Source organism: Neltuma alba, unplaced genomic scaffold, assembly GCF_004799145.2.
Source record: "Neltuma alba isolate B1F8T4 unplaced genomic scaffold, ASM479914v2 tig00012484_pilon, whole genome shotgun sequence".
NCBI classification, from domain to species: domain Eukaryota; kingdom Viridiplantae; phylum Streptophyta; class Magnoliopsida; order Fabales; family Fabaceae; genus Neltuma; species Neltuma alba.
The window spans coordinates 324-14,384 of record NW_021636958.1 but is presented as its reverse complement, the minus strand read 5'-3'; the positions used below and the strand labels follow the sequence as shown (position 1 = coordinate 14,384).

The window sequence follows — 14,061 nt, the reverse complement described above, 5'->3', positions numbered from 1 at the left end:
GAGTGTCTACGTGAACCTTTTTTGGGAGGAAAAAAAGTTTTATTAACTCAATTTAAATTGCACATCAGGTGATTTTTAAAGATGGCTTAATAATTTGATTACTATCTAATGTTTAGAGTAGTCAAGTGTAAATGGAAACAAGGAAACGAGCGATGATTTTTTTAAGACAAGTCCGATGATAGATAATGGATCTTTTTCTGATTATTTCAATTATTTCTTATTTGTACTCGTTTTTTATTATGATATCCAAATAGCATTAGGAAATTCCAAGCCAAAACTTTTTTTTTAGTTAAAAAAAACAGATGGAAGTTGGATTGTACCAAAAATAAATTACTGGGGTTGTTGTTGGGAATCAAATTATAGACTAATCTGTTGAGGAGCCAGCACCTGAACCTCACTATTTTTGTTGGAATTTGGCTTAAATAATTTGTTATTAAATAATTTGGAAAAGTCATACATTCGGATAAAATAGAAAACAACTAGTCAAAGGACAAGATTTTTTATAAAATATATCAAGGTGACAGTGTTTTAACTACAAAATCGGGGCAAAATGGATTCCAAATTTAGGACATTATGAATACTTGTGATTCTATGACAGACTTCAAAAAGCACAATGTTGCTGTCAAAACCTACTCAAACTTTTCTTATCAAAACCTATATAACCCATGACGTGAAGTATAGTGTGCAGATACAAAGGCACGAGGATCTAAAGAGGTGAAAAACAACATCCTACATTAAAATATTTGAATCATGGCTGGAGTAGGTTTGGTTCATCAAGGTAGAACAAGGCAATATGAGGTCAAAGTGACAGCCTACGTGTTGTTCTCTTGTTTCGTGGCTGCCATGGGAGGTCTTCTCTTTGGTTACGACCTTGGGATTACAGGAGGCGTAACTTCTATGGACCCATTCTTGATCAAGTTCTTCCCTTCTGTATACAAACAAATGAAGCTTGAAAAGGCCCATGAAAACGGACCCTACTGCAGATTCAATAATGAGCTCCTAACGTTGTTCACCTCATCTCTATACCTCGCAGCTTTGGTAGCCTCTCTCTTTGCCTCTAACACCACAAGAATTCTTGGTCGCAAGACCTCCATGTTTCTTGGAGGCTTGTTCTTTCTTGTGGGTGCCTTGTTGAATGGTTTTGCAGTAAATGTGGCCATGCTCATCATTGGCCGTCTGTTACTTGGCTTTGGTGTGGGTTACTCTAATCAAGTAAGAACCTCACAGTGATATTATTATTTTTCCTAAGAGATTGATTTCACAAATATGCATATAATTGCCCAAACCAACTCAAGTTTTCTCTCTCTTTTTCTGTCAATAGTCTGTTCCAGTATACCTATCAGAAATGGCTCCGCCAAATATCAGAGGGGCGTTAAATATGGGATTCCAGATGATGATAACCATCGGTATTTTCTTTGCGAACCTGATCAACTATTTGACTGCTGCGCAAGAAAATGGATGGAGATATTCTTTAGGTATGGGAGCAGTTCCAGCTCTTTTGCTGTGTATAGCATCTCTTTTCTTGGGTGACACGCCAAACTCCATGATTGAAAGAGGAGAATATGGGCGAGCTAAGATAATATTGCACAAGATTCGTGGAACCCAAGATGTGGACGACGAGTTTCAAGATCTCATCGACGTGATCGAAGTAGCCAGGCAGGTGGCACACCCTTGGAGAAACATCACGCAACCTAAATATAGGCCTCAGCTAACTCTATGTTCTTTCATTCCCTTCTTCCAACAACTCACAGGCATCAATGTCATCATGTTTTACGCTCCTGTCCTTTTCCAGTCTCTTGGCTTCGGCGATGATGCTTCTCTCATGTCCGCCGTCATCGCCGTAGCCGTCAATGTCATGGCCACAATGGTCTCTATTTTATCAGTGGACAAGTTTGGAAGAAGGGTTTTGTTCCTTGAAGGCGGCACTCAAATGCTTCTTTGTCAGGTATCACAGATATACATGCATACACATCCAAGTCTCTCTTCTCTTACGTGCAATATCTCATGATGAATAAGTTAATTACTTACGCATTACTGTTATTTATTCTCTTTTAGGTTGCTGTGGGGACCCTAATAGCTTTGAAGTTTGGAGTTAAGGGTGAAGGCTCATTCACCAAAAGTGAAGCTGACCTGCTCCTGCTGTTCATATGTTTGTTCGTTGCAGCGTTTGCTTGGTCTTGGGGACCATTAAGTTGGTTGGTGCCAAGTGAAATATGTCCTCTGGAGGTTCGATCTGCGGGACAATCTATTAACGTTGCGGTGAACATGTTGTTCACTTTTGGCATAGCTCAAGTGTTTCTTCCTATGCTTTGCTACTTGAAGTTCGGTCTCTTCTTCTTCTTTGCTGGCTTTCTGGTCATGATGACCATTTTTGTTGCTCTGCTCCTCCCAGAGACAAAGAATGTGCCTATTGAAGAAATGAACAGTGTGTGGAACTCACATTGGTTCTGGACAAAGTTTGTTCCTCAAGAGGTTGTCAGTGATCATAGCAGCTCCAATTGCAAGCCTAGTCCTTAACCCATGGGAGATGAATTGAAAATGACGACAATATCAGTAGTGAACAAACATGTTTTGAGGAACAAAGGAGCCGCATAGCCATTAGCTTGTTCGAAGATTAGCAAGCATTTTTATCCACCAAACATTTTGCAATTTGAACTGGATGATCCCACTTGGGTTGTCTATAGCCACGAGCAGATATTGTACGTGTGGTGGAACTAATCTCACCAAATCATCTATTATGAGCACATTCCAAAACCTTGCAACCACATGAAGAGGTGTTTCGTCCGTTGAAGAGTTATTAATTCGTAATTTTGCAGCAGACCAGTTGTTTCCGGAGATATAGCCTTGTACACAAATATTTATATCTAGATCTTGCACCTCTCTCTCGTTATCACCGTAATTGCCAATTCTTGCCGTTTGAGAAATTAAAATACACATTCATCGGAAGAAACAAAGAGTAATTGCGCTTATCAGTTGTTGCTTTGCTCGATCCACGTGAACCTATGTGGGGGCAATGGCTTGTTACTTCTTTTGCAGATCGCTCTTACTTCATTATCTCTTCACGCATTGTTTATACAAGGTCCTCTTTAACTACTCATCTGTAATACAATCTAAATCATTCAAAATTTGATGTGGATGATTCAGATTTAAAATTTTTAATATTTAATTTTTTAATAATAACTTTATTTTTTAAAGAAGTGTTACTTATAAAATTATCTTTATTTTAAATTATGTATCTATTAAAAGAAAAAATTAATTAAAATATATAGGAGTTAAATTCAATCTAACCCATTTAAATTCAATCCAAATGGTCTCAATTGCGATGAGTACTCTATGCTTATTATTGTGATAAGTATGGAATCTACATGTTCCCAAAGAGAATCACGACCCCTATTTTCTTCTTTCCTTGAAGGAAAGAAAGCACCGTATATGTTTTTTAAGTTCCTTTAATTAAAATTGAACGCTACATATCTGTGTGTACATCAAACAGAAAAGAAGCAAAGGAATGGAAACAAAAGAAAATGGCTTGGATTTGAATTGATACTTACCATTTACAAAACATTAAATGCGGCATATCTTTTGACCAAAAAAAAAATGCGGCACATGCAAATCTCTATTGTTAGTAATTTTTGCACCGACGTTCTAATTTTTCGTGCCTATTTAGATTTGTGCAGACTGAACATATGCCCCGTTTTTTTATTTTCCGGTCTGAAACACATGCCCTGTTTGCTGTAATTATCTTAATCAAGCACACCTTAAAATAATATTAATTTTATTAATTCAAAAATTAGTAGTGTACTAACGTAATTTTATTTGTTATAAATGTATTAATGCAATCAGCTTTAATTACGTAAAAAAATTCTTATCATTTTCCCAAAAATTAGAGATTCTTTGTTTTAATAATATTAATAATTAAAAATTGAGAGCATCGTTAATTTCCATAATTCAAAAAAATTATTATGCATTTTATATATCAAAAAATTATTCGTAATTTTACTTTATTTTCAGTTTTTATTCAATAAATAATTAATGTATCCAATACTCATATTATGGTAATATTATATCTAATATCAATTAATTTTTATTTAAGTTAATTTGATTTAAGTTGGTTCAATCATGCTTTTCACATTTAAAAATAAATACTTGTAATTTTTTTGTCCCAAAAAAGAAATCTTTCAATATTGTAAGGAAGTTCAAATTTTATTTATCAAATTTCTTCAATTTTTTCGTTCTTAACACGAGTACGTTAATGAAATATTGTGCGCGGCTTTTTGATATCATGTAAATTTTTTATTTGTTTATCCTCTGTTTCTAAATGGTAGTAGAAAATCATGTAAATGGAAATAGGAAACGATGACGTTCTTAGTTTTTTTTTGTTTTCTTTTGAGAGAATAAATACGTGCGAAGGAGTTATTGTGGAGCTTCTTCAAACAGTCTCAATTTTATATTTTTTTATTATTTTTTATTTTTGTATCTGAAAAGAAGTAGGGAATGTGAAGCCAAAATTTTTAGAAAAAAATTAGGGGGAAAAAAAAGATGGAAGTTGCATTGTAGAAATTAAGATGGTTTTTAGTTGGAGATTCTTGTGGTTGTTGGGGCGGGAATCAAATTATTAAGTCTAATAGGGAATTAAGGTTGTTGTCTTCTGTTGAAGAGCCAGCACTTACACCTCATTACTTTTAATTTGTTGGAATATGGTTGAAAAAATTTGTTATTAAAATAATTAGGAAAAGTCATACATTCCCAAAAATAAATAGGAAACAACTAGTCAAAGGACAAGATCTTTTATAAGATAAATCCATGTGACAGTACTTTGACAACAAAATGGGACAAAATAGTTTCCAAATTTAGGACATTGGGAATATTTGTGTTTGTATGACAGACCTCAAAAAGCACAATGTTTGATGTGAAAACTTACTCAAACTGTTCATAGTTGTCATCGTCTCAAAATCTATATAACCCATCACAAAGTTACGACGGGAAGCATATGGTGTGTAGATACAAAGGCAAGAAGATCTAAAGAGGTGAAAAACAACATCCTACATTAAATATTGGAAAGATGGCCGGAGAAGGTTTTGTTCATCAAGGTAGATCAAGGGAAAATGAGGTCAAAGTGACAACCTACGTACTGTTCTCTTGTTTCGTGGCTGCCATGGGAGGTCTTCTCTTTGGTTACGACCTTGGGATTACAGGAGGCGTAACTTCCATGGACCCATTTTTGATCAAGTTCTTTCCTTCCGTGTACAAACAAATGAAGCTTGAAAAAGGCCATAAAAACGGAGCCTACTGCAAATTCAACAATGAGCTCCTAACGTTGTTCACCTCATCTCTATACCTCGCAGCTTTGGTTGCCTCTCTCTTTGCCTCTAACACCACAAGAATTCTTGGTCGTAAAACCTCCATGTTCCTTGGAGGCTTGTTCTTCCTTGTGGGTGCCTTGTTGAATGGTTTTGCCATAAATGTTGCCATGCTGATCACCGGTCGTCTTTTACTTGGTTTTGGTGTGGGCTATTGTAATCAAGTAAGTATAACTCTTAGGGATATCATTTTTCTCAAGGATCGAGTTCATAAATATATATAGTTGCCTTAAATTTTTCTCTTTTGTGTCAACAGTCTGTTCCGGTGTACCTATCTGAAATGGCTCCACCAAATATCAGAGGGGCGTTAAACATGGGATTCCAGATGATGATAACAATCGGTATTTTGTTTGCGAATCTGATCAACTATTTAACTGCTGTGCATGAAAATGGATGGAGATATTCTTTAGGCATAGGAGCAGTTCCAGCTCTTTTGCTGTGCATAGCATCTCTTTTCTTGGGTGATACGCCAAACTCCATGATTGAAAGAGGAGAATATGGGCGAGCCAAGATAATATTGCAGAAGATTCGTGGAACCCAAGATGTGGACGACGAGTTTCAAGATCTCATCGACGTGATCGAAGTAGCCAGGCAGGTGGCACACCCCTGGAGAAACATCACACAGCCTAAATATAGGCCTCAGCTAACTCTATGTTCTTTCATTCCCTTCTTCCAACAACTCACGGGCATCAACGTCATCATGTTTTACGCTCCTGTCCTTTTTGAGACTCTCGGTTTCGGCGATGATGCTTCTCTCATGTCCTCCGTCATTACCGGTGCCGTCAATGTCATGGCCACCATGGTCTCTATCTTATCTGTGGACAAGTTTGGAAGAAGGATTTTGTTCCTTGAAGGTGGCACTCAAATGCTTCTTTGTCAGGTATCATACACACACACACACACACACACACACAGACATAGACAACCCACCCACCCCCAAGTCTCTCTTACGTACAATATCTCATGAATTAATTAGTTATATACTTACATGTTACTGATGTTATTTATTCTCTTTTAGGTTGCTGTGGGGACCCTGATAGCTTTGAAGTTTGGAGTTAAGGGTGAAGGCTCATTCAGCAAAAGTGAAGCTGACCTGCTTCTGCTGTTCATATGTTTGTTCGTTGCGGCGTTTGCTTGGTCTTGGGGACCATTAAGTTGGTTGGTGCCGAGTGAAATATGTCCTCTGGAGGTTCGATCTGCGGGACAATCTATTAACGTTGCAGTGAACATGTTATTCACTTTTGGCGTGGCTCAAGTGTTTCTTCCGATGCTTTGCTACTTGAAGTTCGGTCTCTTCTTCTTCTTTGCCGGCTTTCTGGTCATGATGACCATTTTTGTTGCTCTGCTCCTCCCAGAGACAAAGAATGTGCCTATTGAAGAAATGAACAGAGTTTGGAGCTCACATTGGTTTTGGGCAAAGTTTGTTCCTGAAGAGGCTGTCAGTGATAACAGCTCCAATTACAAGCCTAGTCCTTAAACCATGTGAATTGAAAGTGACAACAACTGTTGTCAGAAGTCAAGAATTAGATTTGACTCAATTCTTTCGCAGCCTGCATATTTTGACCTTTGTAGATTTTAAACCTCATTTCTTTGCAAGAGACGGTATCACGTGTGTGTTCTTTCATGGGATTAGACGCAAACAATTAGATCGAAAGGGTTCCAAGAGGAGTGAATGTTGCAACATTTGTAATGGCAAATCTTAGTCTTGAGCTCACTTTGGGAACTCATATATTTGGAATGAGATGGTTGATCAATTAAATTTTCTTCGTCTGATTGATGAGATTGTTGATAATTAAAACATATCTGATGCAATATTTGTGGGGAGAAGGTTTGATTATCTAATTAAAAGAATACGTTGGGTGTTCACTTATGTAGGCACATCAAAACATTCAACACCTTGCTGTTATCAAAATCCATAACAATTTTTCTAGCAGATTTATCACAATTACAAATATCATAGAGAAAACAGAGAGACTTCTAAAAAGTCTGACGGTGTTTCAACTTTCAGTATCAGTATTGTATTGTAGTGTATTAACAATTTAAGAGCACGAGAATCTCCATGGTCAAGTTTTTCTCTCTTTCCTGCATAGATGCCAATGTATTCTGTTCCTTCCCTTTAAGGCTTCTATTAGTATTTTGCAGAAATTTCCTTCTCTCATGGAAAACCAAGTGTTAATAATGAATATTATTTAAAAGGGGAGAAACAGAGGACTTACCTGCTGCAACTGTGATATAGAACCTTTAAAATACAAAAATACACTGACTCAATAGAAATTGCTGATCTATATATGATATGTACTCCTTTATATTTATATACTTTCTTTCCATTTTTCTCACTGTACATTATGATCAAACCGAGATAGCACAACTTTCTTTTGTTTGACATTGACTTGGATTCAAACACAAATTATGTACTCCCGAAAACTGCTTCAATACACTAAATAGCCAGAGTTTGTTGGCACTAAGTCCAACCTTAGTCTCTCACTGTGTGTAGAACAGAACAGATAATTGAAGCTTAGGCTGTACCCCACTTGCAGCAAACTTTTCAACTTGGGTGATGTCAAGAAATGCATCCACTCCACTTTCTTTGAGAAATCTGCAATGATTCAATCACATAAATCAGCTAACTCAGTCATCTCTCTGAAAAAAAAAAAAGCCTACAAAAAGTAAAAATTTTTAGAGGGATGAAATACGTATTCAAGAGTAAATAGCATACCTGTCTCTGAAGTCCCTTGCCATTAACAAGCAGCCACCATTTACAGTTGATTGCATATTCACAGCAATGTTTGGGTTGTGTATGCTTTGCCTTATGTGAACCCAGCCACGTTCTCCTCTCTCTGCATCCCAGACTTTTGCCCTGAGTTTCCACCAACATATCAGTTTTCATGGATAAATGTTATAAACTCAGAACCATCTTTTAGTCTTCTTAACATAACTCATCTATTACCAAGGCACAAAACAATCCTTACAGTATTGAGCAGAATTTAAATTTAAAATACCAATACGAGGGTAATAATTAATATAGAAGTTATGTTTAGAGGATCAAGATATAAAACAAAATCAGGACATGTTGCATAATTAAGGTTTCTTTGAGGTTTTTTCTCATCACCTGTACATGTGAGCATCAATGGCTGTAGGTGTGTCGTCTGTATCTACGAGGCATCCATCACTCACCCAACAATCCCCACAAGAATCCAACTCCCACCCTTTCAGTCTCCCTTCCTGCACTAGAAAACTCCATCATATTTCACTTCAAACATGGAATTTTCTGTTCCAGTGTGTCTGTGCTTATGTACCTGAATGTAGTTTCTAAATGTTTCGATGGCTTCAGATCCTTTTGTCTTAGCATGTCTGGGTTCTGAGATGATGTTCATCCTTAGTTCTACGGATTCTTTTGGTTCTTCAAGATCTTCAATGAGACTACCAATCCCTTTGTCAGATCCTTCAAGTTTCATTCGTACCATTTCAATTATAATCTTCACAACCATGTACGCCCCTTCATCACGAAAACCACAGAAACATCAGCACCTGACAATGATCCATAACTTTAAAACCATTTATAAATATTTCAAACTAACCATCATCCAGAAAATAATTCTCCTTCAAAGCACCATGTCCAGAAGTTTCCATCATAAGATGAGTTTCAATTCCATCCCTGTTAAGATGAACTCCTTTGTCTATCACATTTCTGTAGCCAACTCGGTACAAACAATGGTGTCCACCTCTATCAGTTATAAATCTTGTGAGACCCATGCTGGTTCGAGCATCAGTGACTATGGTAGATCCTGGATTCTCTCTCAGTACAATGGCGGACATTAGGGCGATCAGCTTGTCACCATTTATGGGGTTTCCTTTCTTGTCCACCACGCCGCTCCGGTCAACGTCAGTGTCAAAAAACAACGCCGAGATCGGCAGAGTTCTCAAGGACGGCTGCTCTGGTCACGGCCATGGCGGTTTTATCCTCAGGGTTAGGAATGTGGTTGGGGAACATGCCGTCTGGGTTGAGATGAAGAGACCCAAAAGTGTCAGCACCGAGCTTGTCGAGCACATCCCAGGTGAAGAATCCACCAGACCCATTTCCTGCGTTTACTATTATCTGCGCAGGTTTATAGAAACATCAGACATGATGATCACTCGAAATTGAACACAGGATTATCAGAACTTAACGGCAGATCCATGGCAAAGAACCTAATGGATATATCTAAATATAATCAAAATACAGAACTCAATTATTGCAGAAAAGTAGTGAAGACCTGGAATCCTTGGAGGGGAAGATCATAATGAAGAGGATGGTTGACTCTGTGCTTGATGATTTCTCTGAGATGCTGAGCATAAGCACTCATGAAATCTACTCTTACAGGAGGAGTATTGAGCAAAGTAGAGACTTTTGCAAGCCTGTTTGCATATTTGCGAGCTGCTTTATCACATATTTCCTCTACCTCAACAGACGTTAGCCCTCCTTTCTTTGTGAAAAACTTCAGGCCATTCCGAGTGTACGGTAAGTGAGATGCCGTCATCTGCACCAAAAATGCTCGTTCCGTGTCACACTAATTTCCATATCAAACATTGCTCCTAGTGAACACTTGTTTTAAGATTTTTGTATTTCCTCGAATAAAATTATTGCCACATATTTACCTCATATAGTATAAAATCACTTAAATAAAGCCCAACTTTATTATTTTTAGAGTCATACTTTTTTATATTTTTATATTAATATTGATCCTCTGAAAATAGTGTTATGGTATTAAGAAATGTCTTCTCGATTTTTTAATATCATTTTAATACTCAAGTTTGAATATATTTCTTTTGTAATTTAATAAAAATAAGTATTCAATAAATTTTTACTTGTGCGGTCCTCTACACCTATCATTTTCTTCAATATCTCTCGCCTCACTCACTGATCTTGTCTTGTAGCAAAAGAGTATCCAAACTAGCTAAAATCATAAACATGTTTAGCTAATTTCTTCATTACAGTAGAGTGGTAAAAAAAAACAAAACACACACACACACACAATTGATCGGACGAAAAAATGTACAACAAATTTCATATCATTCAAATCAAGTTAGATGATGAAGGCAATGGTTTATCATCTTCATTGTCTTTTTTGAATTGATCTTATTGGCAAAGAAAATAGTGGAAAAGATGAGTGTGGCCTTCATATATATTTAAATTTAAATGACGATAAGCGCAGTAACTTACCATAATAGAAGCATCATAAGCAAATGGTGGCAACACAGTGCTCATGAAACAAGCTGGTGTGGTAGCCAGTCCCATATCAAACACCATGCAACCAGCTCGAGCAAGTCCTGCAAAAACCGCCACGCTCAAATTCGACCCGGAAATCCTCGGGTCACGCCCGAGAGAGACACCCTCACAACACTTTTCACGTCATCACCCTCCTCCTCCTCCTTCTTGACGACGCCATTGATGACCCACTCTCCAAAGCTCTCTGCTATGGCTTCAGCCGCCGCCGGAGTGAGATCAACCTTCCTCCCTTTCTCTCCCTCCAACGCCACCCCTCTCACGTCCGACCCATTCTGAAGCCTCCTTATCTTGTCCATCTCTTCGTCGACCACCACCCCATCGTACTTCGCTGTCCCCACACACTTCACTCTTACATCATATCGGCATTGATGATCATGATGTTTTCTCGCAGGTAGTGACAGTCGTGAGAAACTGTGTCTGGTGCGCAGTGGATGAATGTGTAAGTTTGTCAGAGATGTTGAGAAGTTTGATGATGCTGTTGTGGAAGAAGCTGCCATGTCCGTTGAAAAGAATAGTAGTTTGGGAGATAAGGCAAACCCAGAAGCGTTAAACCGTAACCTTACAATACAAATCTGTTTTCTTATATATAATTTGCGAAATAAAATATCTGGAAAGAAGCTTCCAAATTAGGGTCCAAGATTTTTGTTACTGTTTTGTCTCCATGCTGGTGTGTATGATATTTTCAGTGAAATATGAACCAGGCGTATTGTTTCAGGTCACGTTCTTGCAGGTTTTTGTGTTTCTGGTCGTTTTGTCATTTATTAATTATTAGTCATTAGAGGGAAGTGGGAGAGTGAGAGAGGGGGGAACTGAATTTTGAGTTTTATTTTGACCTTACTTCTTGTTAGAATGGGATTGATATAATATACACTGGTGGATATTTTTCTTTCTTTCTTTTTTTGGGGCTGAAATTGAGTTTTATTTTTTCTGTTTTTCAAAATATATACCAATTTCCACAAAATAAAAAAAAAATATAGGGCCTATTGGTTTTTGTTCTTTGTTTCTTGTTCTTAAAACAATTTTATAAAATTATTTTTTAGAACAAGTTTTGAAAACAACAACAAAAAGAATTTGTTTGGATAATAATTTTAAAAAAAATCATGTTTAAAAAATCATAAAAAAAAATCATATTTGGTAGGTGATAGTTGTCGTTACTAATAATAAGTGATGGATAGTAGGTGAAAAGAGAAGAAGATTTCTCAAAACTTTTCAAAATAAAAAATAAAAAAAGCCAAAACAAAAACAAGAAAACATTTAAAAGTTGTTTTGGTTTTTGGTTTTAAAAAACATGGTACCGTTTTGTTTTTTAAAACAATCAACTAAAAACAAGTTACTAAACAAGTTATTTTTGTTTTTTCTGTTTAAAAACAAAAAAATTTTCTCAAAAAAGAAAACCAAACAAGCCCTATATTTTTAATTCATTTTAAAACTTCTGATCAAAATATCTACTAGCTACAAAATCTCGATTTACATGCAATGGCCATCTAATATATACTCATCGCCTGTAAAGTTTACTTTTTTAAAATAAGCTGCGATATAATTAGAATGATAGTTAACTAAAATTTTACAAATAAGAAAGTTTGAAGAAAATAACAAATTTATTATTTCTATGAAAACGTGATTTAAAAAAGTAGCGTGTGTGTGTGTGTGTGTGTATATATATATATATATATATATATATACACACCATCATAAAATAGATGGACCTGCTCTTTCAACTTTGAATCAAACTAACGTAGAAATTCAGATTTCTGACAGGAAATAGCGGAGACGATGGATGGATTTCCCTATTTCTGTAAATCCTAATTTACAGAAACCCTCTATGTGCATGTGTATTAAAGGTCAACGTTTGATAATCCCAGGCAACCTTGATCATTCCACTCAATTTCTACGAGTAATTCACCTCGCTCAACCTTGTTCAATCTGAGAAACATTTCTTGGCGGAATCTTCCGTCGATCCATTTGCACAAGCTCTCTTCAGACAGGCAGTTATTTCTGCTGGGTTGAACTGCCTTGACCACACAGCCTTCTTCAAGATCTTCGGTCGTGTTCATGGTCATCTTCACACTCTCCAACAATGGCTTTATGTCTAACTCTACCTCCCCCATTGGGTCGTCCTCCGTGAACGTGTCTTTGTCCAACACTGTCTGCAACGCACACGACAACCAATTATTAATGATCTCGCGATAATCCATGAACAATATACTAGTTTCAATCCTTAATATAAGAGCGAGATAATTAATTTGGAAAAAGTAATTGATTAAATTAGTTATTTGTAGCAAATACTACTTCCGGTCCTAAATATAAGAACTAGATCACTAATTTGAATAGATTAAAAAAATTAGTTAAATTAGTTATTTGTAACAAATAAGTGTTATTTTTCCTAAAATATTCTTGCTAATAAAATGAATTAACTAGAACTACTATTATTATAAGGACTATTTTGGAAAAAAAAAAGATAAATATGAGAGAGACAAAGTAGATTAGAGTACTATATTTTGAATTAAAATAAAAATCAAACAAGCTTTTATATTAAGGACCAGAAGCAATATATATTAACTTCCCTAATTTACCTTCTTTGATCACATGTATCTACGTTGAAACTAGCTCTTATAGGAACCCTTATAATCAATACCAATACTTCAGGAAAAAATATTAAAATTGAGAGAAATAAAATGAATTGAAATCTTATATTTAGTATTAAATTCAGCTATCAAACTACTTTTATACTAAGAACCGTCAGAAATAACATATGCTTTGATTCTTGATCTTACATACACGCACATGTTGGCGGAGATTGTTTGCTTGCGTACTTACTATAATGATTGGAGCATCAATTCTTTTCACATACAACGTCAGTTCATCATTCCACTCAGGATTGCAGTCATCTTCAACAACCCTAGTCCTCAGTTTCTGTGTCATCAGTGTGAAACATTCATAAAACCCAAAGTTTCATCATGTTCTTCGTTCTGTTTCAGCCCAGAAACAAATTGAAATGTGCTTGAATGCAAACAAGGGGCAATTCATGAAGCAAATGGAAAATTGGGAATAATTGAACAGTGATGATTTGTAACCTGTTCGTGCATGGTAATAACAACGTAAGGATCACTTGCACGACTGTCACGTACTGCAAGGTTGATTCCTTTTTTAATACGAAGTTTGAGGATGCCCAGAAAGCCCTGATCCATATTACTATTCGATGGCCTATACCTAAAATCTTCCTAGATAACAAGATGATGATGGAGATGAAGATGAGGATGACAAAGAAGAAAGAAAGATAAATGTCTCCGAAACTCTGTGTATGCATACGCAAAATGATTGATGAAGAAGAAAATGAAAGAAGTTATTAATTACAGAATTTTGACACCCTCAAAATGACCAAAAAGGTATCCTAATTGTTGTTTGAGCAGAACCCTCGTGGATCAGCGACATTTTCTC

The 14,061-nt window shown here is 36.3% G+C and overlaps 3 protein-coding genes and 1 pseudogene across 3 annotated transcripts; 2 read left to right on the top strand and 2 right to left on the bottom strand.

Annotated features, from left to right (window-relative positions):
- The first annotated feature begins 750 nt into the window (after positions 1–750).
- On the top strand, positions 751–2,517 carry LOC114727536 (sugar transport protein 10-like). Its single transcript, XM_028914237.1, has 3 exons — positions 751–1,212; positions 1,322–1,945; positions 2,056–2,517. The coding sequence occupies exons 1-3, from the start codon at positions 751–753 to the stop codon at positions 2,515–2,517; spliced, it is 1,548 nt and encodes a 515-aa protein (XP_028770070.1).
- A 2,542-nt stretch (positions 2,518–5,059) lies between these two features.
- Positions 5,060–6,834, top strand: LOC114727535 (sugar transport protein 10-like). The gene is made up of 3 exons (XM_028914236.1): positions 5,060–5,521; positions 5,614–6,237; positions 6,376–6,834. The coding sequence occupies exons 1-3, from the start codon at positions 5,060–5,062 to the stop codon at positions 6,832–6,834; spliced, it is 1,545 nt and encodes a 514-aa protein (XP_028770069.1).
- Positions 6,835–7,529: 695 nt separating this feature from the next.
- On the bottom strand, positions 7,530–11,159 carry LOC114727532 (phosphomannomutase/phosphoglucomutase-like; annotated as a pseudogene).
- Positions 11,160–12,458: 1,299 nt separating this feature from the next.
- On the bottom strand, positions 12,459–13,811 carry LOC114727531 (protein C2-DOMAIN ABA-RELATED 10-like). Its single transcript, XM_028914235.1, has 3 exons — positions 13,698–13,811; positions 13,441–13,536; positions 12,459–12,770 (listed from the first exon to the last, which is right to left on the bottom strand). Exons 1-3 carry the CDS (start codon positions 13,809–13,811, stop codon positions 12,459–12,461), a joined length of 522 nt encoding a protein of 173 aa, XP_028770068.1.
- Positions 13,812–14,061: the final 250 nt, after the last annotated feature.

Coding starts and splice junctions, on each gene's coding strand:
- LOC114727536 (XM_028914237.1), top strand. CDS start 751: ATGGCTGGAGTAGGTTTGGTTCATCAAGGTAGAACAAGGCAATATGAG. Junction 1,213..1,321: donor GTGTGGGTTACTCTAATCAA/GTAAGAACCTCA, acceptor TTCTGTCAATAG/TCTGTTCCAGTATACCTATC. Junction 1,946..2,055: donor CTCAAATGCTTCTTTGTCAG/GTATCACAGATA, acceptor ATTCTCTTTTAG/GTTGCTGTGGGGACCCTAAT.
- LOC114727535 (XM_028914236.1), top strand. CDS start 5,060: ATGGCCGGAGAAGGTTTTGTTCATCAAGGTAGATCAAGGGAAAATGAG. Junction 5,522..5,613: donor GTGTGGGCTATTGTAATCAA/GTAAGTATAACT, acceptor TTGTGTCAACAG/TCTGTTCCGGTGTACCTATC. Junction 6,238..6,375: donor CTCAAATGCTTCTTTGTCAG/GTATCATACACA, acceptor ATTCTCTTTTAG/GTTGCTGTGGGGACCCTGAT.
- LOC114727531 (XM_028914235.1), bottom strand. CDS start 13,811: ATGGATCAGGGCTTTCTGGGCATCCTCAAACTTCGTATTAAAAAAGGA. Junction 13,537..13,697: donor TTATTACCATGCACGAACAG/GTTACAAATCAT, acceptor CTGATGACACAG/AAACTGAGGACTAGGGTTGT. Junction 12,771..13,440: donor TTGATGCTCCAATCATTATA/GTAAGTACGCAA, acceptor TGTGCGTTGCAG/ACAGTGTTGGACAAAGACAC.